This window comes from Halichoerus grypus, chromosome 13 (assembly GCF_964656455.1).
Source record: "Halichoerus grypus chromosome 13, mHalGry1.hap1.1, whole genome shotgun sequence".
NCBI lineage: Eukaryota > Metazoa > Chordata > Mammalia > Carnivora > Phocidae > Halichoerus > Halichoerus grypus.
In genome coordinates, this window is record NC_135724.1 from 73202424 (window position 1) to 73226514 (window position 24091).

At 54.6% G+C, this 24091-nt stretch overlaps 1 protein-coding gene across 2 annotated transcripts in view; it reads left to right on the top strand.

Annotated features, from left to right (window-relative positions):
• The window catches only part of ZMAT5 (zinc finger matrin-type 5), a 28380-nt gene that overhangs the window by 2569 nt on the left and 1720 nt on the right, over positions 1 to 24091 (top strand). Inside the window, exons 2-6 of one of the 2 annotated variants that reach the window (XM_078060796.1) lie at positions 10956 to 11109; positions 15731 to 15793; positions 17171 to 17251; positions 19706 to 19817; positions 21999 to 22135. In XM_078060796.1, coding sequence (XP_077916922.1) covers positions 10983 to 11109; positions 15731 to 15793; positions 17171 to 17251; positions 19706 to 19817; positions 21999 to 22135 — 520 coding nt within the window. In that variant the 5' untranslated portion in view covers positions 10956 to 10982. The remainder of the gene's footprint in view (positions 1 to 10955; positions 11110 to 15730; positions 15794 to 17170; positions 17252 to 19705; positions 19818 to 21998; positions 22136 to 24091) is intronic. The other variant, XM_036123161.2, reaches the window with a different exon arrangement.

Consider the following 24091-nt stretch of genomic DNA (forward strand, 5'->3'; position numbering starts at 1 on the left):
TGCTCTACGGACTGAGCCAGCCAGGCACCTCTAACTTCTGTATTAAGTAATCTCTATTTTTTTTAAAAGTTTTATTTTATTATGTTATGTTAGTCACCATACAATACATCATTAGTTTTTGATGTAGTGATCCACGATTCATTGTTTTCATATAACACCCAGTGCTCCATGCAGTAATCTCTACAGTCAACATGGGGCTCGAGCTTACAACCCCAAGATCAAGAGTTGCACGCTTTACCAACTGAGCCAACCAGGCGCCCCCAATATATTTCTCAATTCCTAACTTCTGTATTTTAAATTGGAATCACAATGCTTATCTGTCATACTCAACATGTCAAATTCTTTTCAATGTTATACTTTTTTTTTAATGAAGATTTTGTTTATTTGACGGACGGAGACACAGCGAGAGAGGGAACACAAGCAGGGGGAGTGGGAGAGGGAGAAGCAGGCTTCCCGCAGAGCGGGGAGCCTAATGCGGGGCTCGATCCCAGGACCCTGGGATAATGACCTGAGCCGAAGGCAGACGCTTAACGATTGAGCCACCCAGGCGCCCCGTCAATGTTATAGATACTTTTAAATAGCAAGTATGTGCTGACTATTACTAAACTTAGGTCAGGAACATCAGTAATTTTGATTTATTTTACTACCTCTATTTTCAATTCTAAACTTACCTGGAGCGTGACAGGATACTTAGCTAGTAAGAAAACAGCTTTATCCATTCTAATGAATTGTGTTTAGCATTCCAATCAAGTTGGGTTTACCATTTCAGTGAGCTGAGGTTATTTATAATCAGACCGGTTTCTGAGACAAGAATCCAGGGGTTGTGTCTCCCCAGAGTTACTGTCCCCAGCAGAGGCTGCCTATGGGATGCAGGGACTAGAGAGGTCGAGGAGCAGGAGAAGCTTATTCCCCCAGCCTTTGTATTTTAAGGGGTACCTACTAGAGGGTACTAGATTCACTGGTTAAAATGCAGATTTCTGGGCCCCGCTCCAGAACCGCTGAGTCTGAATTCCTGGAGATCTGACCCAGGAGACTTCATTTGTATTAAGATCCCCACCAGGAGCCATGGAAAATCTTGAGCAGGAGTCATTCTAAGAGGGTCGATATGATGCTGCCCCGGGTGGGGTGACTGAAGAGGCTGGTTCGGGTGCTGGGAAATGAGACCTGACTTGGGCAGAAGTGAGGGTGGTGACAAGACCAGCCTGGAGGCAGAAGAAGGGGGGAGACAGAGGCAGATCTGAGTCCAGGTTTCTGGTTCAGAAGCCTCCATCAAACTATTTTTACTTTTCCTGTTTGGAAGCTCTGGCCTCCTGGGACCTGTAACTATCTGATGAGAAACTGTGTCTCCAGCCTGCAGCTCACTGGAGCCCAGATTCGGGTTTCGCCAACCTGTGCTGAGCCAGGTCTGCTTAGAATCATGGTGTGTCCTATCGGCCTTCAGCCCGGGACTGGGGTAATGTCTGCCGTAGATCTCCTTCAGCACCAGCCCTGACTGGGTCCATCCAGGTGGACTGGGTCATTGGAACCATCCACAGCAGCCTCCTAAGGGAGAAGGATTATAGTACTTATCCTTGCTTGACAAATTGCCCACTTTTTTGAAGGGAATTTTTTGAGAAAATTTAGAACAATACACACTAAATGTAGAAACTTAGAAAAATACAAAGTGAGAAAAAAATTCTGGACATAATCCTATTATCGAGACATGGTCACAATAAATATTTTGTGACTACTTGTGGGTGTGTGGTTGTGTGGGTGTGTGGGGGCAGGACGTTCTTTCTCCTTAAAAAAGTGGTATCATGTTGTACAAACTGTTGTGATAAGCCATTTTTTTTTATTTAGCAAAAAGGGAATAGTCTCCTTTGACTTGATTTTTTTTTTCTTTTTTCCAAAGATTTAATTATTTGAGAGAGAGAGGGAGGGAGAGAGGAGCAGAGGGGCAGAGAGAGTCTCAAGCAGACTCCCTGCTGAGTGCGGAGCCCGACACAGAGTCAGTCCTATGACCCTGAGATCATGACCTGAGCTGAAACCAGGAGTTGGATACTCAACCGACTGAACCACCCAGGCGCCCCACCTTTGGCTTCATTTTTTTTTTTTTCTTTTTAAAGATTTTATTTATTTATTTGACAGAGAGAGACACAGCGAGAGAGGGAACACAAGCAGGGGGAGTGGGAGAGGGAGAAGGAGAAGCAGGCTTCTGCCGAGCAGGGAGCCCAATGCGGGGCTCGATCCCAGGATCCTGGGATCATGACCTGAGCCGAAAGCAGACGCTTAACGACTGAGCCACCCAGGCGCCCCGTTTGGCTTCATTTTTAATGTCTGTCTGGTAGTGCATTGAAGAGATGTGGCTCATGCCCTACTCTTGAACCTTGCCAGCTGTGGGCTCCCTCTGTCCAGTTTTCTTTTAGGGTAAGATGAGTATAACGGGCTTTGTGAGTCATGTCATTGAGCCCCCACTCCTACCCTGTCGGGGAAACTAAGCAGCCTACCTGCATGTAGTGAGCAACGTATATCTGTCAGCCGTTCTTACTGTTGGACATTTAGATTTCAGTTTTAGGACAAGCTATGGTGCAGTGACCATCTTGGTACCTAGATCTTTGAGATCATCTCTGATCATTTCCTTGGAGGAATTCCTATTGGATGTAGCTGCCCCTCCTTGGTGCTCTCTGGCACACAGCTTATCACCTAGTATTGTTACTGGGGGCACATCAGCCAGCCATCCCAGCATATATTCAGTGCACCTTCTTGTGAGAGCAGGGCCTTTGTGTCATGAGGTGTGAACCCCATTCTGGCAGAGAGGAAGTGTCAGCAAATGTGTGGCTAGTAAATAAATGGCTGAAGGGAACCATAGAACTGGAAGATTATGCCTGTGTCCGGGGATTGGTTTCTATGACTCAACTCAGGAGTATTTTGGGATATGGGGCACTTTGTACCTGGAGCCATCACATGCTTTAAAGTGATTTAGTTTTTTCATTTGTTTATTTCACTGTATTCGTTACCTATTGCTGCATAACAGATTACCCCCAAAACTTAGCAACTTAACACAGCAAATATACATATGAGGGTCAAGAATTTGGGAGCGGGGTGCAGCTGGCTGGCTCAGTCAGTGGAGCATATGACTCTCGACCTCAGAGTTGTGAATTCAAGCCCATGTTGGGTGTATAGCTTACTTAAAAAAAAAAAAAAAGAATATGTTTTAAAAAAAGAATTTGGGAGTAACTTAGCTAGGTAGTCCCAGCCCAGAGCTCCCACAAAGTGACAGTCAAGCTATCTGCTGGGGCTGCACTCATCTAAAGGCTGGACTGGGTGGGAGGGTCCACTTCTAAGCTTGCTCACACGGCTGTTAGCAGGAGGTCTTAGTTCTTTGCCACATGGGCCTCCCCACAGGGCTGTTCATGGTCTGGCACCTGGCTTCCCCCAGAGTAAGTGATCAGAGAAAGAGGCACCAGGACGGAAGGCATATTATCTTATCACCTGATTTTAGAAGTGACATACCATCATGTCTCTTAGTCATACGGACCAGTCCTGATATGGTTGGGGTGCAGACAACACAAAACACAAACCCCAGAAAGTGGGGGCCGCAGAGGCTGGCTGCCGCATCCACAGGTGTGTATTGAGCGCCATTGGCATGCCAGGCACTCTGCTAAACACCCTACTATCCATGATTTAATTCTCATAGTAATCTTATGGAATAGTTTTATTCCATAATTCCATAAGAATTATTACTCCCGGGGCTCCTGGGTGGCTCAGTCGTTAAGTGTCTGCCTTCGGCTCAGGTCATGGTCCCAGGGTCCCGGGATCGAGCCCCACATCGGGCTCCCTGCTCCGCGGGAAGTCTGCTTCTCCCTCTCCCACTCCCCCTGCCTGTGTTCCCTCTCTTGCTGTGTCTCTCTCTGTCAAATAAATAAATAAAATTTTAAAAAAAAGAGTTATTACTCCCATGTCCCAGATGAGGCCCAGAGGGTGAGTAGTTTGTTTGTTTTTTTTTAAGATTTTATTTATTTATTTGACAGAGAGAAACACAGCGAGAGAGGGAACACAAGCAGGGGGAGAGGGAGAGGGAGAAGCAGGCTTCCCGCTGAGCAGGGAGCCCGATGCGGGGCTCGATCCTGGGACCCTGGGATCACGACCCGAGCCAAAGGCAGACACTTAATGACTGAGCCACCCAGGCACCCCCAGAGGGTGAGTAGTTTGCTGAGAGTTTCACAACCTAGAAATGGCAGGGATGAGATTCAGACCTGGGTTGAATGATTAGAGTAAGGATTGGCTTGGGTAGTCTGTGTGACTTTGGGTAAGCTCTCACCCTCTCTGTTCTTCAGTCCCTCATCTACGTTAGACCAGCATTTCTCTGAGTGTGGTCTGTGGACTGTGCCTCATTTTCCTTAGATCCTGGCCCCGGCCCAGCCCTGCCGAGTTAGGAGTTGCTGTGGGCGGGGCCCCCCCACTGCCTTACAGTGCCAGGAGTATGATGATATATGTGCCTTACCCCAAGGCGGGGAACACATAAACAAGGTCAGGATGAGAGAGGTGTGCGGTCGCTACCAAGCACTCAGGTGTCTGAGGGAGACCCCTAACATAATGGGGCTCCTATCAGGGAAGACATCTGGATCTTCCTGGCACTTCTGTCAGAGTTGGGCTCTGAGTGCGTGGCCTGCAGGCCCCCCCAACTCCCGAGGCAGTTCCGATGCCATCAACTCCAGACGGCAGGCATATGTGGCACTGGGACATTGCTGAGCTCCTAGTGGGTGTGCAATAAAGCCGTCCTCTGGCTGCCGTTTACTGTTTACCCGGGGTCTGGCGGTGCCATAATTAGAAGAAATGACAGGTGAGCTTGAGGGCAGCATGTGGTGAGCACGAGGTCTGGATAATTATTACGGTGCACATCCCAGCCCTTGGCCACGGCCGAGCTGTTGGCTTATTTTAGCCTTGTGCCAAAGACAGCTCTGTACCTGAGACACACACGATGAAAGGAACCAAGACTGTCAATGAAGCACAAACGTCTGCCCCACGACAGCGTCACAGCAGAACAGTGCGACGGGAAGAGGAAGGGTTCAGGGCTCACCCAGACCCCAGGGGCGGTGCTGGCTCTCGGCGCCTTGGTGTCATGGTCAGGTCTCTCCAGGAGGGTGCGTGGGGGTCCTCCACGCCACGGGCCCACCAGCAGCACTCAGGCTGATGAGACATTACTATCATCAGTGTCTCTCTCAGTCTTGGCTTTGAGCAAATTAGGAGTATTTCTGAACCCATATCCTCATCTGTGAAACGGACACCTTGACACCTACTCAGAGAGTCTCTGTGAGGATTAAATAAGGGAATGGAAGCCAGGTGCCTAGCACGAAGGAATCCGATGCTATCTTCCCTTACCCCATCCCACCCCCATTCTCTGTTCTTCCCTCCTCCACCCCACAGTGTCTCAACTAGTAGGTAAGTTTTTCCTTGAGCCCGGAAGACTGAGGTCAGGTGCCACGGGATGGCTGGGTGTGGGTTAATCAGTAGAGCAGGGCTCTGCTGGAGACCGGAGTCCTGCGGGGAGCGCGGTGGTGGCAGCGAGAGACCCGTCTTTAGGGCCTTATGTGTCTTTCTTCTCTGTCCATCCTTGTCCTGGTCCCTAGATCCAAACTTGAGGAGCAGAGGGTCTGGGAGCTATAGGTGAGCAGAGGGCGAGAGGCCTCGGCTTCTGCGGCAGCTCCTTCCGCGGGCACCTGCGTGTGCGAGGCCCTGTTCCTGGTGCTGGGCTGCAGCAGGACGGACAGAACTTTCCGCCCTCAGGGAGCCTGTGTTCTAGTGGGGAGGCGGACACACATGACAGTAAAGCAGCAGGCTGTAAGAGGGGCGGAAGTGCCTGTGGCTGCCACTCCTAAATCCAGTGGTCAGGGCAGGCTCACCGGGAGGGCGGGGGAGTGAGCCGCCTGGATGGGCACAGTACCAGCAGTTACAGCCTCCATTCTCGGAGCTCTAACTATGTGGTAGGCGTCCTAATATACTACTGCCTTGGTCAATCCACAGTAGCCATGGGGGTCCCTAGTTTATAGCTAAGGACACACGCAGGAAGATGAGCTAACTTTCTAGGGGTCACCTAGCTGATAAGTAGCAGAGCTGGGATTCAAACCCACACCTGTGTGACCCCAGAGGGTTGTCCCACTAGCCTCGCCTGCTGCCCTTTGGCCACGAGGAGCCCCCTTGTCACCTGGTGAAGCCCCAGGGAGCCAGCAGCTGCTGTTGCAAACGGGGACCTGGTCCCTGAGAGTGGGCGGGTGGCGCTGTCTGCGTTCCCGGCAAGGGAGTGGGGCTGGATGGTTTTGTATTGCAGATGGGGCCTTGTTCGCATGCTGCTGAGCACACCAGCCTCAGAGGGTGAGGATGAATCACGGGCCAGCTTAGTCAGCACCCCATGCTGGTGTCTGGGCGCCATCGGGGATGTCCAGCTGTCTCCACCCCCCTTCCCTGACCTCCCACTCAGGGCTGCCAGGTGCCGTGGTGCAGGCTGTGCCTTGTGCAAGGACACCGGACTGAGGGGTGAGTCGGAGTGAAATACGCTCTGCTTGCCAGATTGCCAGATATGCTCTGGCAGGGCACTCTATCTGTCCGGAGGATTCTGCACCCGCGCCTTTTCCTAATGTGTGCTAAGGCCCTAGAGAGGGAGGCAGTTGGGTCAGGAGCGCTAGAAGTTCACAGCTGCCTGGGTGAGGTCACCTTGCTGAAGCCCAGCTCCTGCCCAGGACCTCTGCCTCCCTGGGGACAGGCCTGCTGGGCAGTGGGACGCCCAGGCTGCCCTGGAGCTCGTCTGCTCCCCTTGACACCATCCCCGGGCCATATGGGCTCTGCGGAGCTGCTGTTCAGGGCAGGCATCTGGGCGCACCGTGAAGGCTAAAGTTCCAGTCCCACTTCTGCCTTGTGCTGTGTACTTTGGGCAACCCACTTCCCCTCTCCTGGCCTCACCTTTCCTCATCTGTCATATGGACCAGCTGCCCCCAGTTGTCACTTGGACACTGACATCCTGTTCCTTGTTCTGAGCCTCAGTTTTCTGAAATATGGGCCTTTTGGAGACCAATAATAATGATGATGATGCTGACTGTTGTTTCTTGAGGGGCTCCTGGGGGCCAGGCTCTGCTGAGTTAAGCGTGTGTGTGGATGATCTGATTCTCAGAACAATCCCTGAGGTGGGCACTGTTACTGTCCCAGTTTTCATAGGAGGAAACTGAAGCCAGAAGTTAATTAATTGCCCACCATCACAGAATTAGAAAGCAGTGGCACCTGGATTTAAACCTGGCTGTCTGCAGAGGCCCTTAGAGATCACCTGGTCTAGCTGCCTGCCTACCCCTTCACACGTGGGGAGACTGAGGCCTCAAGTGGGCAAGTGACGGATCCACAGCCTCGCCTAGCAGAGCTGGGACTAGAGTGTGGGGTGCACTGGCCCTCCCTGGACAGCTGAGCTCCGCCCCTGTGCCAGATGCAGGGTGGGCAGAGGAAGGAAGGCGTGGGTGGGCGCCTCTCCGCTGAGGCTGGTTTGTCCTCTGCGGTTTGTGCATGTGAGAGAGAAGAGGAAACACACACACACACACACACACACACGGAGTCCACTGCCGAGGGGCTCATCATTTGACTTCCTGGAGGCTTTCCCAGCAGGTGCAAGTACAGGCACCGTAAGACCTGTTCTGCCTTCCCTGGAAGTGTGACCCGGGGCACCCCACAGCACCTCTCTGAGCCTCAGTCTTCTCCTTCGCAAATGGGATTATAATACATACCTCTTGGGTTTTGAACGGGCCACGTGGTCCCCAGGGTGTAGTGAGTGATCAAAAAGGAGAGCTGTCAGCAGTATGATTTGTTGCGAGGAGACTTTTCTAAGTGATTAGGAGTGTGGGCTCTCTATAGAGCCACGCTGCCTGGATTCTGAACCCAGCTTGGCTGCTTTCCAGCACCACGACCTTGGCTAAGGCACTTTGCTTCTTGGCGCCTCAGTGCCCTCATCTGAAAAAGTGGAGTAGGTCCTACCTCACAGGTTGTCCTGAGGATTAAATGAGATGATGCATTATAAAGCTTTTAGCCTGGTGCCAGCACACAGTAGGTGCTCAGTAAATCAAACAGTAGGTAACATTTATTGAGCACTTGCTAAATGCTGGACATTATTAGTGTCATTTGTATTTCCATTACTCTTTCATTAGCAATTCATTTGGATTAGCAAACTTCTGTTCACTGCTCCTCAGGCAGTCAGCTAACCTGTCAGACCCACTGTCTCACCTTCCTGAACGGAGAGGCCTAGAGAGGTCCAAGGTCACACGGCCGGCTGCCCAGTGTCCTGTGTGGTGTTGTCCAGCTAAGCCTGCCGCAGAGCCACCGCTCCATCTCTGCCTCCCGGAGGGACACCCTCCCCTCCCCACGACGCTCCAGAGCCAGCAGCTCTTCAGAGCTTGAGGCTTCATGAATGGCTTGGTTAAGCACTCGGCCGTTAAACGTTCATCTCTTACAATTTCAATCCAATTCCTATAAGTTTATTGGCAAGACGGGGTGTATTAGAGCTGCCAAATTTAATATATCAAGTCCATGTGTCTGGGATGTGGTTTCTCAGCAGTAATAGGAGAAGAGAGGTTTTATACGTTTTCATTTTGAATGACTGTCTGTTCCTGATCCCATTACTGCCCTTGACTTAGTGGCTGCTGTCTCTGTCTGCCACGGGAACAGCCTTCTCTATCGACCCACCTGGCTACCTGGACTGTCCAGGGGGCTTGTTTTTCTCTGTCTCTCTCCCCATTCTCTTCTTCCCAAGATGCAGTCCCCCATCCGTCTGCCCTGTGGTCAGGTCCCAGCCGTATCTTTAATTTGCCAAGTCCTGGGAGTCGTGCTTTACTGCTAGCCTGGGTTGCTTAGGGAAGTCACTTTCCTTCTTCTTCTGGGCCCCAGGAACCTGCACTGGGAAATGAGGGATCAGACTATAGGACCCGAAGGGTGAGGGGCTAGTCTGGGCTCAGCCTTTGCAGATCCCACTTGACAGCCCAGAGTGGACCCATTCACCCTCTGGTCTTGTGTCAGCAAACTGGGGGACCCAAGGGCTGGCCCTGACACTCAGAATTACCCCCTGCCTGTGGCTGGAGATCTCCTGGGTCAGGTGTGGCAGCTGTGGGTCACCATGGCTGAGGGGTCTTAGGGGTCTTAGGACCCTGAAACATTTCATTTCCCTCTCTGATTGGTGGGAACCTGCCATCTAAGAGTTTAGCTAATCTCCTGGCAAAACTGTTTGCATTTCTGCCTGAGTCCTCAGGCTTCTGTAAGCTTTGAGCTGGCTCTGGAAGAGAGGACACCCAGCAGTGGGATTTTTAGGGCATCTGGGTTTTGTGTTCTGCTGTCCAGCTGTGTGACCTTGGGCAAATCACTTCCTTTCTCTGAACCTTAGTTGTCCCATAAGGAAAATGGGAATTAATCCATTTACTCAACAAATATTGGTTGCCTACTCTGTACCGTGTGCCACTTGGGGTAGTGGGGCTTCAGCAGTAAACAAAACAAAAATATCCCTGCCCTCGTGGATTTATATTCCTGTTGGGAGAAAAAGGTAATAAACGTAACAAGTACCTTATTATTTCAAAGGTGATAAAAATGAAGCAGGGAATGGGGGAAGCTAAGTAGAGTGTTCTGCAATTTTAAATAAAGCTGTCACAGGAGATTACTGAGGAGATAGTATTGAGTGAAGATGAAGGAATCAAGTGAGCAGGGGTGGCAAGGAACAGCATCCAGGCAGAGGGGCCAGCAGGTGCAAATGCAAGAGGTGGTCAGCCGCCTGGCGGGTGCCTGGTGGGGGCCTGGCAGGTGTGAGGAGCAAAGATGGGGCTGATACGGCCAGATGGGAGAGAAGGGGAGAGAGGAGGTCAGAGGTGGAGTGGGGCTGCGGGGAAGTGGGGACGTGGCCAGAGGGTGTAAGGTGGTGGCTCTCCAGCCTGGCTGCGTAGGAGAATTTCCTGGGGAGATTTACAAAAATGCTGGTGCCTGGGTCTCACCCTTTGAAGTTCTGTGGTCCACCGGCCCTGGGGTGGAGGCTGGGCATCAGGATTGTTAAAAGATCCCCCTGGAATGAGACCTCTCAGGCCATATTCATTGGCCCACGTAGTTCCTCCGGGCTGCTCTAGGGTTTAAATGAGGCGGGTGTAACCAGAGCCTTCCTTACACTGGCCACCAGGGAGTGTTCATTTGGGGTGCTGCCTGAAGTCATTTCGGAATGTAGGTGAGGTCTGGAGCTGAAGAACAAGAAAGAATTCTTGACATGTCTTTGGTGCAGAAGAGGTGATCTTATTAAAGCATGGGGACAGGCCCCGTGGGCAGAAAGAGCTGCTGCACCGGGGTTGTGAGGAATGGCTGATTATATACTTGGGAGGTGGGGGACGTAGGAAAAAGGGAGGTGTCCTAAAGGACTTTCATATGCTAAAGAAGATACTGGAGGCCTGGCTATTGCCCAGCTAAGGTTGTTTTTCCCTCTAGTAAGGCATTAACGTTAAGATAGTTGGGAGTTTCCAGAAGAAATGTTATACTCTGCCTATCCCGAGTATTTGTCAAGGGGCTGCAGGTTATAAAGAAGTTTAATTTTATTTACATTCCCTTCTGCCTTTGTTTCTGACATCGCTGTGGAGGGGAGGATGATGTTCGGACTCCAGGAAATTGAGTCTATGGGTCTCTGAAATTTAGGCTACTGATAAGAATGTCTTTTCCTTGTACATCACTAAGATATTTGTACACTGAGGGAGACTCCTGTCCCGCAGGACTGTGATCTCTGTCAGTTAACCATTTGTTTCTCCCTTCCCTTAGTTTTAGGGCAGCCGGGAGTGCCCGAGGAATGTCACACAGGTCCCACCCGGGGGGTGCGGGGTGTCAGCTTGTGCTTGGTCCTCAGCTTGCCTCCTGTTCCCTCCATCACTGCGGGCTTCGGCGGGTGGTGCGTCCTGCCTACTCTTGACTGAGCGCTTTGGGCTTCCCAGACAGTGGCAGCAACCGGCTAGACGGCCATGGGGAAGCACTACTTCTGTGACTACTGCAACCGCTCCTTCCAGGACAACCTCCACAACCGCAAGAAGCACCTGAATGGGCTGCAGCACCTCAAGGCCAAGAAGGTCTGGTATGACATGTTTCGAGGTGCGTGCTGGCTGGCTGGGCAGCTGGGCCAGTGGAGGCCAGCTTGCCCATCTTTCTTATTGGCAGACAAGGAAGTACCCATGGGCCAGCGACGGGCTTGGTCTGGGCTCTTGGAGGAGCCAAAAAGAGGAAGGCTGGGGCCACCAGGGCATCCCTAAGGGCAGATGGGCCATCCAAGGGGCAGGCTGGAATGTGAGCTCCGTCCCCCAGTAATCTTGCCCGAGAGGAGGGCTCCATTCTGCCAGCCTCTGGGGATACTGTGGCCAGGAAGAAGGCTTTTCCAAGGAGATGATGTTTGAGCCAACCGTGGGAAAGACAGGGAGAAGCCAGCAGCAGCATTCTGGGCGGAGGGTATGCAGAAGCGGGCGGCCATGAACAAAGCATCAGGTGCCGTCCAAGCAGAGGAGAGAAGGTGTGGCTGGACCCAGTAGGAGAGGAGGGTGGTAGGGGCTGAAGGCCGTGGCAGGGCTGGGGCCAGATTGTGTAAGTCTGCGGAGGCCACAGGAAAGGGGGCAGTTTGTCCCCAGGGTGAGGGCCGAGGGCAGCCTTTGAACGCAGTGGCCAAGAGCTACGTTTGACAGTGATGCTTGCCTGCTGCGTGAGTGTGGGGTGCAGTAAATGGCTGCTGAATGACTGGCTGGCCGGATGAATGATCGAGCTCCCAGACGGAGGGCTTTTCCAGGGGAAGGCTTCTCCGAGCAGGTGCCTCCGAAGCAAATGAGCTCCGGCCATAAGCACATAGCACCAAGCCTGGCACCTTCGAGGTGCTCACTACAGGGAAGCTGCTGCTGCTGTCCATCAGACGTGGACACTGAAGAACAGCGAGGGAGATGTTGGGGTGGCCAGCCAGGAGCCAATGAAATGGAGAGGGAGCTTGGCGGTGGGGTGGGGGTGGGCCCGGACTTCCAGAATGAGCTGGGGCAGGGCCAATGCTTCCTGAGTTGGGGAGCAGAATTCCCAGAACAAAAGGAAGGAGCTGAGTCTCAGCAGCCAAGAAGGGAGGAGAAGGGGAGACAGAGTTCCCTGGTCTGAGAGTCAGAATTCACAAGAAGGGAATGGGCATTTATGGAGTGCCTGCTGCATGCGGGGAGCCTTTTGTGGTTTGTCATTTGCTTCATCAGCAATTCTCTAAGGCAGAGCTCCACCCTGCAGGTTAGGATCACCTAGAGACCTTGAAATAAAAAACGCTGGTCACTCGACCCCATCCCCAGAGGCAGGTTTGGGGTGGGGCCTTGACACAGTATTTTCAGAGCGCTCCCAGACTCATTTCTGAGGAGGAAGCTGAGGCTCAGAGGCTTGGGAGAGGGAGGGTGGCCAGGCTGCCCAGCAGGCCAGGCATGGCTGAGGTCGCAAGGGGCTGGGAGCGGGGACCGAGGGGTATTCAGTGGCAGAGGGCTCTCCTAGGTGCCAGGGAGGCCTCTGACTCTGGTGTCAGTCAAAGGCTCCCTGCCCCCCAAATCCAGTGGGGACTGTGATCTGGCAGGAGCCAGGCCTCGAGATTACCTTGGTGTTTGCTCCCAGCCCAGAGTCTCATCTGAGAACAGGTGGGTCTTTGGGTCGAGGGCTGGTTGGCAGAGGCTATTGTATTACTTAAAGAAAGATGAAAGAGTGGGTACCATAAGGGAATGCAGTGGGGACCCTGCATTCCTAGTGTCCCCTCACATCCCCAGGCACATTCAGTCCTTAGAACAGCTCTGCAAGGGAGGGTGGGTGGGCGGGCATCCCCACTTAAAGGTGGTGACTTCTGAATCCAGAGTGGTAGATGATACTCACCCGGGGTCCACAGCTGGCATATGAGCTCTTTCCACTTTAAGAGGCTTCCTCGGGGCTCCAGCTTACCTGAGCAAACTGCACAGCACAGACTTTGGGGAGGCATGTGGCACCCCAGCCTGGGCTAGGACTCAATAACCACTTTGCTCCCAGCTTCATGGCCTTAGACAAATCCCCTCACCCCCAGAGGGGCTGACCATGCTTCGGCCATGACTGGGACAAATATGAGGTCTGGAGCTAGGCTGAGTGGCTGTCCGGCCCAAGGTGTCACTCACGAACAGTGTGGCCCTAATCCTGCCATGTGTAAAACAGCCATAACAACAATATCCACTTGCCACGGATGTGACAGGACCTCAGTATTTTCATGATGACTGTGTGGCAGTAAGGGTTCACTCAGTAGGAACTATATGGGTCCACAAAAGGATTGGCTTCAGGCCCTTTATCTCAGTGAGCACTTAGCATGTCCTCGGCTCCCAGGCAGGCTCTGAAGACTTAGAGATGAATAAAACAGAGCCCCTCTCCTAGGCAGCCTCAATCCCAGTTATAACAGTGTGTTCTTGGCAGAACCCCTGTCTCGTATAGGTGCCCTGCCCACCTCGCCCTCCAAGCTCCAACCACTCTGGCCATTACAGGTACTGTCCCCTCTGTGGGCACGCCTTTCCTGCTGTCCTCCATGCCCTCAGCCTAGCTCTTCCATCTCAGAATTCAACTCAGGCAAAGCGTCCTCAGGGTTGCCCTCCCCAATCCCTGGGCGAGGTCATTTGGCTGCATGCTAGCTGTTCCCCTGTTTATGTCCACATGGCTTAGTGTGACTGTTGGACTGGAAGGGAGAAGCAGGTCTGACTTATTCTCCACTAAATCCTTATCCTGGCATGGTGCCTGGCACACAGGACGTGCTCAGTAAGTGTTTGTTAGATGAATATCTACATGAGCAAGCAAACAAACACCAGGCCCCAGGGCAGCTGTTAGTTTTGCAAGATGAAGCAAGAAGGACCAATGGGGTCAGATCACAAGGAGCCTTGAATGCTGGGTGGAGGAGCATGCCTTCTTTGTGCAGGCCCTGGACTCGGGTTCTCAGTCCTGGGTGCCCTTCAGAGTCACTGAAGAGCTTTTAACAATTCTCATGGTCTCCCCCTCAGATGAATTAAAGCAGAACCTGAGAAGGATGGAACCGGGGATCCCTGTATTTTAAAGGCTGCCTGGCGATTCTGCCATGTGGCTGGGGTTGAGAACCACCGGCCAGATGCTGGACAGCCTGGAACTCTTCTGCCACACTGAGTGCCCCAGCCAGGGCGCCTTGGCTAGCACTCAGGCTCAGACCCCCACCCAGTCTCAGCTATCCTATCTCTGGGACGTGGAGGTGGGCTTGGCAATGTTCACATGCCCCCACCAGCCCACCTTCCCTGGGAAGGTCTGTGGAACTGGCTGGACGGGCTGAGTCTGACAGGCCCAGTGCTGATGGATGGACACCCCCTACCCTGCAGCCCCACCCACAATCCATCAGGTCACCCCCCGGAGTGAGTCCTCTGATAACCAACTCCTGCCCACAGCTACCCACTCCCACCAGCTGCCTGGCCCTGGGGAAGGGAGGAAGGGAGAAGTTCCCATCAGAGCCGGCCACCGAGCTGGCCACCTACCCCGCCACCAGGAGATCCACAGCCACACGGGAAGGGGCAGGGGCTTTAGACTCACACACGAGGGTTCAAGCCTGGCGCTGCCACTTCCTGACTATGTGCCCTTTCCCCTGTTTGAACTTCAGTTTTCCCCTCTGCAAAATGGGGATGTTAGCGCTGTGCGGTGGGCTTGTAAGGAGGACACAAAGTAAGAACTGCCACCGTTTGTTGAGCATCCACGACAGGGGTTTGGAGGAGCCCTGGCCTCACGTTAGTGTGATGCTAAAGCACTCCCAGCCCCACTTTCCTGGCAATTCTAATGTGCCCTCAGGGTTGGGGATCACTGGGCACCTCTGCCAAGTACTCTGCATCCTACCTTATTCAGTTTGCACAGCAGCCCTATCAGAGGAGAGTTTTCCTCCCATTTTACATATGGGGCAACAGAGACTTGGAGAGATGAAGCAGCTTGCCTGGGTCAAGTGTACCTGGACTTTGAAACCCGTGGTCTTTCCTCTACTCCAGCAGCCTCTAGAAAAGGCAGTAGACCAATGGGGAACGTGACCAGCCCAGGCACCCAGGGCGACATCAGGGCCTCTGAGTCGGGGCACCTTCCTGTCTTACGGATTTTGGCTGATTGATTCCTTACCTACCAAGAAACACACAAACTTAAACCATAAGTATATGATGAAAATAAAGGTCGGAAAAATCGGAGGAAGCCAGGGTTAAGGTTTCTTTTCCGGAAAGATAGCTGGGAAGTCCTGCGGAGGCCGGTGGCTGGCAGGGGGAAGGAGGGAGCAGAGAGCACGTTGCAGCCTTGGCCGTGGAGCAACGCCCGAGCCCTGAGACTTACTGGTGGGCTTCCTGGGCACCAGGAGGGTTTTTTTAGCTTTCTATTTTGAAATAATTATAGATTCACAGAAGTTGCAAAGACAGTGTGGAGAAGTCTACCATACCAGGATTTAAAAAAAAAAAAAAAAAACTGCCCAGGTGGTTCCATTGCATGGGCAGAGCCAAGAACCTCAGACCTAAAACTTGGTTCTTGCCTTTGGCTAGGTCTGGGTGGGGAGGAAAGGGTTGAGGTCACCTGAGGCTCAGATGCTTCTGCCGAGCGTCCCCACCTGTGGTCATCCCCTCCTACACTCCTCTGTGGATGGGAACTCTTTCCTTTCCTGATCTCGGGGATAGGAGGTGCCTGCATGCAGCCCAAGTCTGAAGCCGGACCCTCGCTCTTCTTGCAGATGCAGCTGCCATCTTGCTAGATGAACAGAACAAGAGGCCGTGCAGGAAGTTTCTACTGACAGGTAATGTGTTCTACTGAGTTTAGTTCCCCCTAGGGACCAGCATGCCCCATCTGGCCTGCTCAGACCTCTGCAGAGCCTCTCCCCTACCCCAGCCACCATCTGAAGCCCACTCTGTGGTCTTGGTGCATCAGCCAATTGGTCAGTTGGGGCCTTCCCAAGGGTTGTGCCTTGGGACTGACTTCCAGGGCCTGGTTCCTCAGCTCTCCTGACCTAGAATGTGATTTTATTGGCCCACCCAGAACAAGCCAGCACTAGGAGATTGCAAGTAAATCTAGGAGACACTGATGGGTGTGATCGACTAGCTGATTAGGTTAGCCTGGGAGCCCATCCCAGCAGGCAGGGCTGGAGATGGTAACAGGCTTGACGAGAAACTTCAGAATTAGAACCAAGGATGCTAAGTGTTGATTTGACTACTCAATACCCACCAAATAAAGGTGCATATAGGTTCAAACAGATAAAAACCTCAGTAAGTGAAGGAACTAAGAGCAGATGAAAATAAGGGTAGAAAAAATAAGACAAAGCCAGGAGAATGATTCGTTTCCTCCATGCTTGCTTTGAGTTCCTGTATACTCTCTAGGGATTTGGCCCTGAGCTTCCTAGTGGCCAAGGCAAAGAGGAGAACCATGGTGATTACCATGGTATGTAAGAGAGCTTGGCTCTGGGGAGAGGTAGTGCTGTTGGCCTAAGGAAGCCAGATGAATGGCTGCACTCCCCTCAGGAGATGGTGCTGCCCCCAGAATGGTCACCAGGCCTGCAGGTCAGGGGCTTCCCCGACAGACTTCACTTGGAGTGAAAACACCACTGGTAGGTTCTGCTGGCTTTGGATACCTTCAGTCTCCCATTATTTTTAAGACAAAGTTTGGTCTCCCCGGTTGAGATTCAGAAAGCTACCCCGGGCTTTGGTGCCTCCTTGAGGAAGCTACCATTGAAACCTTTCTGGGGAGCAGTCCAGTGGCTCATGCAAGCCGAATGGGCAGGTGGGCACCAGGCAGAGGCCACAGCAGGTGCAACGGCCTGGATTGGAGAGAGGAAGCATGACCCTTTCAGGGAGCCCCCTGTGGTTTGTTGAGGCTGGGGAACAGGGCCTGGGGCTAGGGGAGTGGTGACAGTAGATAAGCCTGCAGAGACCTGTGCACCCCAATCACGGAAGGCTTCAGGATTTGCTTCCCAGGGTCGTGAACGGGGCAGAATGGACCAGACAGGTTGCTCTGGCTACTTGTGTGGGTGGGGCCGGAGAGATTCCAAGTTTTTCTTTGGGGGTGGGGTTGTTACTCTGTAGACTCTAAAGCCTTGCACCCCCATCAGGGTGCCCCTCAGCGCATGGTGGGAGCTCTTCCAAGCAGTGAGTAACTCTGTCTTCCCTGCCTTCTGTTGCAGGCCAGTGTGACTTCGGCTCCAACTGCAGATTTTCCCACATGTCAGAGAGAGACCTCCAGGAGCTAAGCATCCAGGTGGAGGGTGTGTTTTGGCGGGGACCCTGGGTTGGGGTGTGAAGCGGGCTGCTGGGGGGATGCCAGATATGAGGACTGCAAAGCTGCCCTGTGCCTCCCCACCTCCTCCTCTTTTTTTTTTTAATAGATTCTTTTTTTTTTTCAAAGATTTTATTTATTTGCCGTGGGGAGGGGGGAGGGCAAGCATGAGCAGGGGAGCAGCAGGCAGAGGGAGAAGCAGGTTCCCCGCTGAGGAAGGAGCCTGATGTGGGACTCTATGATCCCAGGACCCTGGGATCATGACCTGAGCCGAAGACAGATATTTAACCAACTGAGCCACCCGGGCGTCCCCCTCCTCTTCTTTTGTGGCCACCTTGTGGGGATAAGCTGAGGGCTGCCCCAGGTGATGGGGGTGTGTGTGTCAGGAATGCCTCCAATCCACTGCAGGCATGAGTGGAGAAGGAACAGGGGAGCCCCCATCTGTCCTCTCTGTGGGGTTTAAAGTGACATGTGGGGCTTTCCTGTCCAGGAGCCCTTAAGGGTGTGCCTCAGGCTCATCTGTGCCCTGCTGGTGCTCATTCATGCATAGCCTTCCTCCTTCCCTCCATCAGGCGACATCTATCTCGAGCCCTTACTCGGCACCAGGCAGATCCCCTACTGCATTCTGGGGACAAAGGGATGAAGAGGACACCTTCCCTGCCCTCAGAACTCTCAGGCCTAGTAATTCCAAGGAAGAACCAGGTTAGCTCCCCCTGGAAACTGCCACGTCTGCTTGTGGGAAATTCACTTCCCATTTCTCCAGTTAGAGAACAAGGACATTTCCACTTCGATGGTCTTAGTCAATCTTCTCATGAAACCCCTCCTGGAACAGATGGAGAAACTCAAGCTAGCCTAGGGTGGAAGGGCCTCACATGAACCCCCAGCAGGTGAGAGGCCGATTCTGGCCTCCCAGGGTGCTGCTGCCCACTCTTCCCTCTGTCCGGGTGGCCTCGGGGCAGCCAATGAGTGTCCGGGGCAGCGTGGCCTTTGCCCTCGTCCCCCAGTGGGCCTCACCCCCCTCCGACCCGTCATAGCCTTCGGGCCATGCCCTGCTCTGGGAGCCGATGGCCGTGCGGCCGCAGCCCTGGCAGAGACACAGTGTTTCCAGGAGCTCTCCCAGGGCAGAAGTGAGGCCCCACAGGCCTCGCCAGTGAATCCTGGCAGTGGTGGCTTCTCCAGCCCTTTACTGGCCGTGGACTCTCGGGGAACAGCTGGTCCATGGCAGGGAGAGCCTAGGCCAGTGGGCCTGCAGCTGGAGACGGTGCCTGGTGGAGACAGGGATGGGAGAAGCCCGAGGGGGCTGGAAGCAGAGGTGTGCCCCCCCCCGCCCCGGTGGCAGCTCTGATAGTCCTGGTTCTGCCACATCCCCTGGGACCTTGGCACATGGCGAAACCTCTTGGAGGCAGTGTCCTAATGCGTTGAACCTGACCACTTGTAAAGGTGAAGTGGGATGAAATGTATGCAGTGCTAAGCCCAAGCCCTGGCCCGCTTGTTGGTCCCCAGGTATGATTGTTTTCCTCTGGCCCCAGGCCCTATCCCAAGTCCTCCCGGAGACTCTGACCCATCTCACACCCAGCTTGTTTGAACTGTTGGCTCACTTTTAAGTGAGCAAAGGTTCTTACAGGACAGTTTATGAAATGAAAAACCAGGATGGGGCGCCTGGGTGGCTCAGTTGGTTGGGTGTCTGCCTTCATCTCGGGTTGTGATCCCGGCTTCCTGGGATTCAGCCCCGCGTTGGTCTCTCTGCTCAGTGGGGAGCCTGCTTCTCCCTCTGCCTGCTGCTCCCCCTGCTTGTGCTCTCTCTCTCTCTCTCTGGCAAATAAATAAATAAAATTTAAAAAGGAAGGAAGGGAAGGGAAGGGAAGGTGAAAGGGAAGGGAAGGTGAAAGGGAAGGGAAGGTGAAAGGGAAGGGAAAGGAAAGGAAAACCAGGAAAGCTGAGGCAGAAGGGTGGGAGGGAGGAAGGGAGGGAGGGAGGAAGGAAGGATGGAAGGGACGGAGGGAGGGAGGGAGGGAAGCTGAGGGAGGGAAGGAAAGGAAAGCTGAGGCTCCTTCCCCTGCCCAGGGTCAGAGAGACCTGGCAAGTGGCCAAGTGAAGATCCAAACCCTGCTCTGCCCTGGTCTGTAGCCCACATTGCCTCTCTGCCCCCAGGTTTGGGCCCCTCCTGAGGACCAGGCTCTCTACATGCCTTATCCTGTGTCCAACTGCAAAAAGCTTGGGAGGCAGCCAGTGTTTTCTCTCCACTTAATGAGGAAGCAGAGTGAGGCCCAGAGGGTCAGGCCTAGGAAGGTAGCAGCGTGGTAGGGACTGTCCTGAGGCTCTGCTCCTGGCCTCCCAGCTTGTGCCCTCATCCCCAGGAAGGTTCTGGCAGCTTTGTGGGAGGGTGGTGTCCGGGCAGGTGTGAATGTATCCCTCACTTGCCTCTGTTTCCCTGTCTCCACAGAGGAGAGGCGGGCCAGGGAGTGGCCACTAGATGTTGTCGAGCTCCCTGAGGGCCATCTGGAAGACTGGTTGGAAAAGAGAGCCAAGCGGCTGAGCTCAGCTCCAAGCAGCAGGTACAGGCCCGTGGGTCCCCGTCTCCTGTGCCCTCTGGGAGAGTGCCCTAGCCAGCCTGCCCTCACCGGAAGCTGAGTAGTCTCCATGAACTGCCCCGGCGCAGGGACCCGACATGGACGCCCCCACAGAGCTCCTCAAGGGAGGAGCCACATTGGGACTCTTGGGTCCCCAGGCCCTGGCCAGAGGCTGAGGGGCACTCGTTTAAAAGTTCTTGTTCCTGAGCCTCATCCTCCTGCCTTAGTGGCTCCTCCCTTAATTGGCATCTGTGCTGGCTGAAGGGGAGGCAGGTGGCCAAGCCAACTCGACTGGACATCACCAAGTCCATTGCCAGAGGGAGGGGCCTGATTGTGGTTCCTGAGGCCCCAGTGCGCCAGTCACTGCACTGTCTCCTCTCAGGCCCTGACAGATGGGCACGGTTACCCCGACCCTGCAGAAGAGGGGGTAGGGCTCACAGGAGGGTGTGACTTGCCCAAGGGCACACGGCTAAGAGGCAGAGCTGGGATTGCTCAGAGATGTGACAAGCTCACTCCCCAGCAGGTCGGCCCAGCTGCTGCCGGGCCTGGCACTCAAAATGCTCAGAAGTGGGTGGAACACCCTGGGTCAGGGGCCCTCAGGTGTGTCCTGCGTGCTGTCCCAGGGCTCCTGGGCTCGTCCGCCAGGTGTTGAAGGAGGGAGGGGGTGGAAAGGGGCTACCGGACGTGCTTACGAGCATCCTGTGACTTTGTAAAGCTGCCTGCACTGGGCTGCCTCGCTTTGCCTGTCTTGCAATGGGGCTTCAGACCCGACTGTCTCTGTGGTGTGGTCTCATGCGACAACAGGCTGGCCTGGGCCGAGGGAGCCTGGTTGGACAGTTGGGGGTGAGGCCTTGCCTCTGAGCTCTGCCAGGAGGTGGGAGCTAAACTTCTTGCCTTCTCTGTGCCCCCATGAAGAGAGCTTTTTGTTAAACTATTTTAAAATTAACTTTTAGTTGTTGTTAGGTTTGTTTTGTTTTGTTTTGTTTGAGACGGGGACAGAGAGGGAGAGAGCATGAGTTGCAAGTATGGTGGGGTGGGACAGAGGGAGAGGGAGAGAGAATCTTAAGCAGGGTCCGCACCCACCACGGAGCCCGATGTGGGGCTCGATCTCACGACCCTGAGATCACGACCTGAGCCAAAATCAAGAGACAGACACTTAACCGACTGAGCTACCCAGGCACCTCAACTTTTAGTTGTTTTTTAGCTTTTTTAAAAAATCTGTGTTGTTTTTGTCCCCTCACCTTAAAACAATACAGTACAGACAGATGTTGGAGTGTGATGTCCGTCCCTTCTGGTCCTGTCTGAGGTGGTTGTGATTTTGGTCAGGGGAGTGCCCCTTTGGGACTTGTCCCGGGATCCATGTCCCAGACCCCATCAGCTGGTGTGTCAGAGGGCTGGGGCTGGTTGGAGGCGCCCAGGGAGCTCTAGGGTCTTCCCCACTCTCCCACTGCTTGGACCTGGCCACCCACGGGTCTCGGCTGTGCTCCCCGCTCGCCTCCCTGCTCTGACTTGGTGGTTTCTCTGTTGGGAGTGAGCACCAAAAGCCTGGGCACCTCCTGAGCTTTTCACAAGGGCTCAGGGAGACCCAGTGCCTGGACTGGCTTGAGTGCAGGAGTGGGTAGAGAGACGGGTGACCAGAAGTGCCCACCTAGGGACAGATGTGTCCCAGTGCTATCCAGTGCAGGACGCTTGTGACCATGAGACTCAGAGGACTGGGGGATGAGGTGGAGAAACTGAGGCCGGATGACAGGCCCAGATCTCAGGTAGGCGGTGGTGAGCCCCTGGTAATCGGGTACTCGGGTGTGTTCGGTGCTGTGGTGCACCTGGCCCTTGGCCCTGGGCATTTAAGGGGTTGGTGCCCCTGGTTTGTGGCTGAGGAATCTCAGCCCCTCCAGGAGATTGTGACTGTCCTGGTCACACAGCTGCTATCTTCAGCAGCCCTGAGCTGGCGCTCGAGAGGGAGCTTTTACGCCCCTGCTTGATCTAGTCCCTAGGCCACTGTGTCTCCAAGGGCCCCATCCAGCTGAAGGTCTGGAGTGGTGGAGGCAGCAGCAAGCTGCTGGGATGGGGTAGCTGTGTCGGGGCCACAGCCTGCACCTGGGGGCCACCCGAGGCTGTGGGGAGTCTCAGCCCTGTCCTTGTGCTCCTCACCTCCTGGCCACCCAGGCTGACCCCTTCCGGACGACCACTTGTCCTCCGCACCTGTGTACCTTTCCACCCGCCTCCTGAGGGCTCAGAGCCAGAACGGATTGCTCCTGGGGCAGAGCAGGCCTGTCCGGCCTTGAGAAAAAGGCTGTTGGAAGGCAGGTGACCATTTATTATTACTTTCACCATCACTGCTTCGGTCTTCCTCAGCCCTCTCCTATAGGCCGGTCTCATGAAAAATAACCCCTTTATCCTGCAGCCCACGGCTGATGGGCTCTGCCCCTCCACCTGTGGCCTCACCCCTGCGGGGTCAGGGGAGGTGGATTCAAGCCCCCTGGCTGCTTTGTCCTATTCCCTGAGTCTCTTACCCTGGAGGCAGCCCTGCAGAGACCGTTCCCTCTGTGCCCTTTACCCACCCGGTTTTCCCCACGGCCACAGCAGCCCCTCCTGGCCTCCCACTTCCCCTCTGCTCCTCCTGACCATCCCCTGACCATCCCCCACAGAACAGCCCCAGCCAGCTTCTAAAATACTCCCTGGCCTTGGCCGGCCCCGACCCCTGCGTCAACCCTTCTGGGCTTCCTCTACCTCAGGGTCTCTGGGCCCTGCAACCCAGCTCGACGGACCCCAGGGAACTTCCCTGCCACCTCCCCAGCCCGTGCGGTCCCCCTTCTCACCTCTCCCATCTGGCCTCTGTCAGTCCCACTGGACACTGGCGGCTTCTTGGATGTGGTGGGCATTTCTGATTTCTGTGCACCACGTATACACTACTTTGTCCGCCTGGAACCGCCTCCCCACCTCTGCCAGGCAAAGGCAGACTCATTCTTCAAGTTTTAGCTCGGACGCCCCCCTCACGGCGCCGAGCTCACATTGTCACTCAGGCTTGGCGCGGGCTCGGGCCATGTTGACTGCGTGGGAGCACTTGGGGGAGCAGGGTCCCTGGCCTGGAAGACTATTCCCTAGGTGTTGGTGCTGTGGACCCCTTGTGGGGACCAGTGTGGTGGCTGCTCTTCTCTGGGTCTCTGTTTCCTCCCCTGAGGTACAGGGGGCAGATGGCTGCCCAGTCCACCTGGGGCCACCCAGACCCGAGGGCTCCAACCCCACGGGCTGAGCCACACCTTCGAGGTGAACCAGGCCAACCCTCCTTATAAAAGGGGGAAATGGAGGCCCTGTGAGGCCCCATCCTGGCACACTGTGCCATCCTCCTCGGCCAACTGACCCTGAGGGATCTGCCCAGAGCAGACAGGGCAAAAGCTCAGACACACAGACTAATCCCCCGGCAAGGCCAGTGCTTGTCCCTGTTTTCCATTGTTGGCTCTTCAGATTGTGACTTTATCCCTCTTAATCTCCCCTTTTGCACCCCTCTCTGGACTGGCGCTACTGTTCCAGCCCAGGTGCTTCCCTAAGACTCTTTTCTTTGGGTCAGAACCACAGCTGGGGAAATGCAAAAGAGAGCAGCTCCTGTCCTTGCACCGGGGGCAGGGGAGTGCGGGTGGGCAACGGGCCACAAGGGAGGCCATGGAGCGGTCTTGTGCATCTCAGTGTCCCTGTGTGCTCTGCATAGGCGGGAGGGGTGTGCTTCATGAGCTCAGGGGCCTGGGGAATGTGTCCATGTCTGAGCCCATGGAGGGGGTACCCTTATCCTGGGGGGAGGCCTCAGCTGCCGAGGAATCTGCTCCATCTTCTAGAGAAGGGTCTGAGGCTCACAGGAAGGGTCTCACCAGGATCACACCCTCTCTCTGCAGAGAATTGCAGTCACCTTAACCCTGCAGGAAGCCTGGGGCTGGCTGGCAGCTGGGGCTCTCCCTTCCAGCAACTGCGGAGCCTCCCCCACTCCCACCCTTCTCTGCAGCTGGTGGAGTTGATGAAGTCTCCCCAGTGCCATAGATCACGTCGGGAGCTGCTTCGTGCGCTCTCCAGCAGACGGCAAACAGCTAGGCAGGGGGTTGCCCTGGCCTCTTGTAACAGGAGGCCGCCTGAAGCCCTCGAGTGGGCTGTCCCCAGCAGGTCAGGCCCCAGGAGGAGCAGGCTGGGGGGCTGGCAGCGAGGCAAACTCCCGGGGCTCCTGACCCCAGCCACCACCTACACTTCGGAGGCCTGAGGCCTCTCCAAACCTT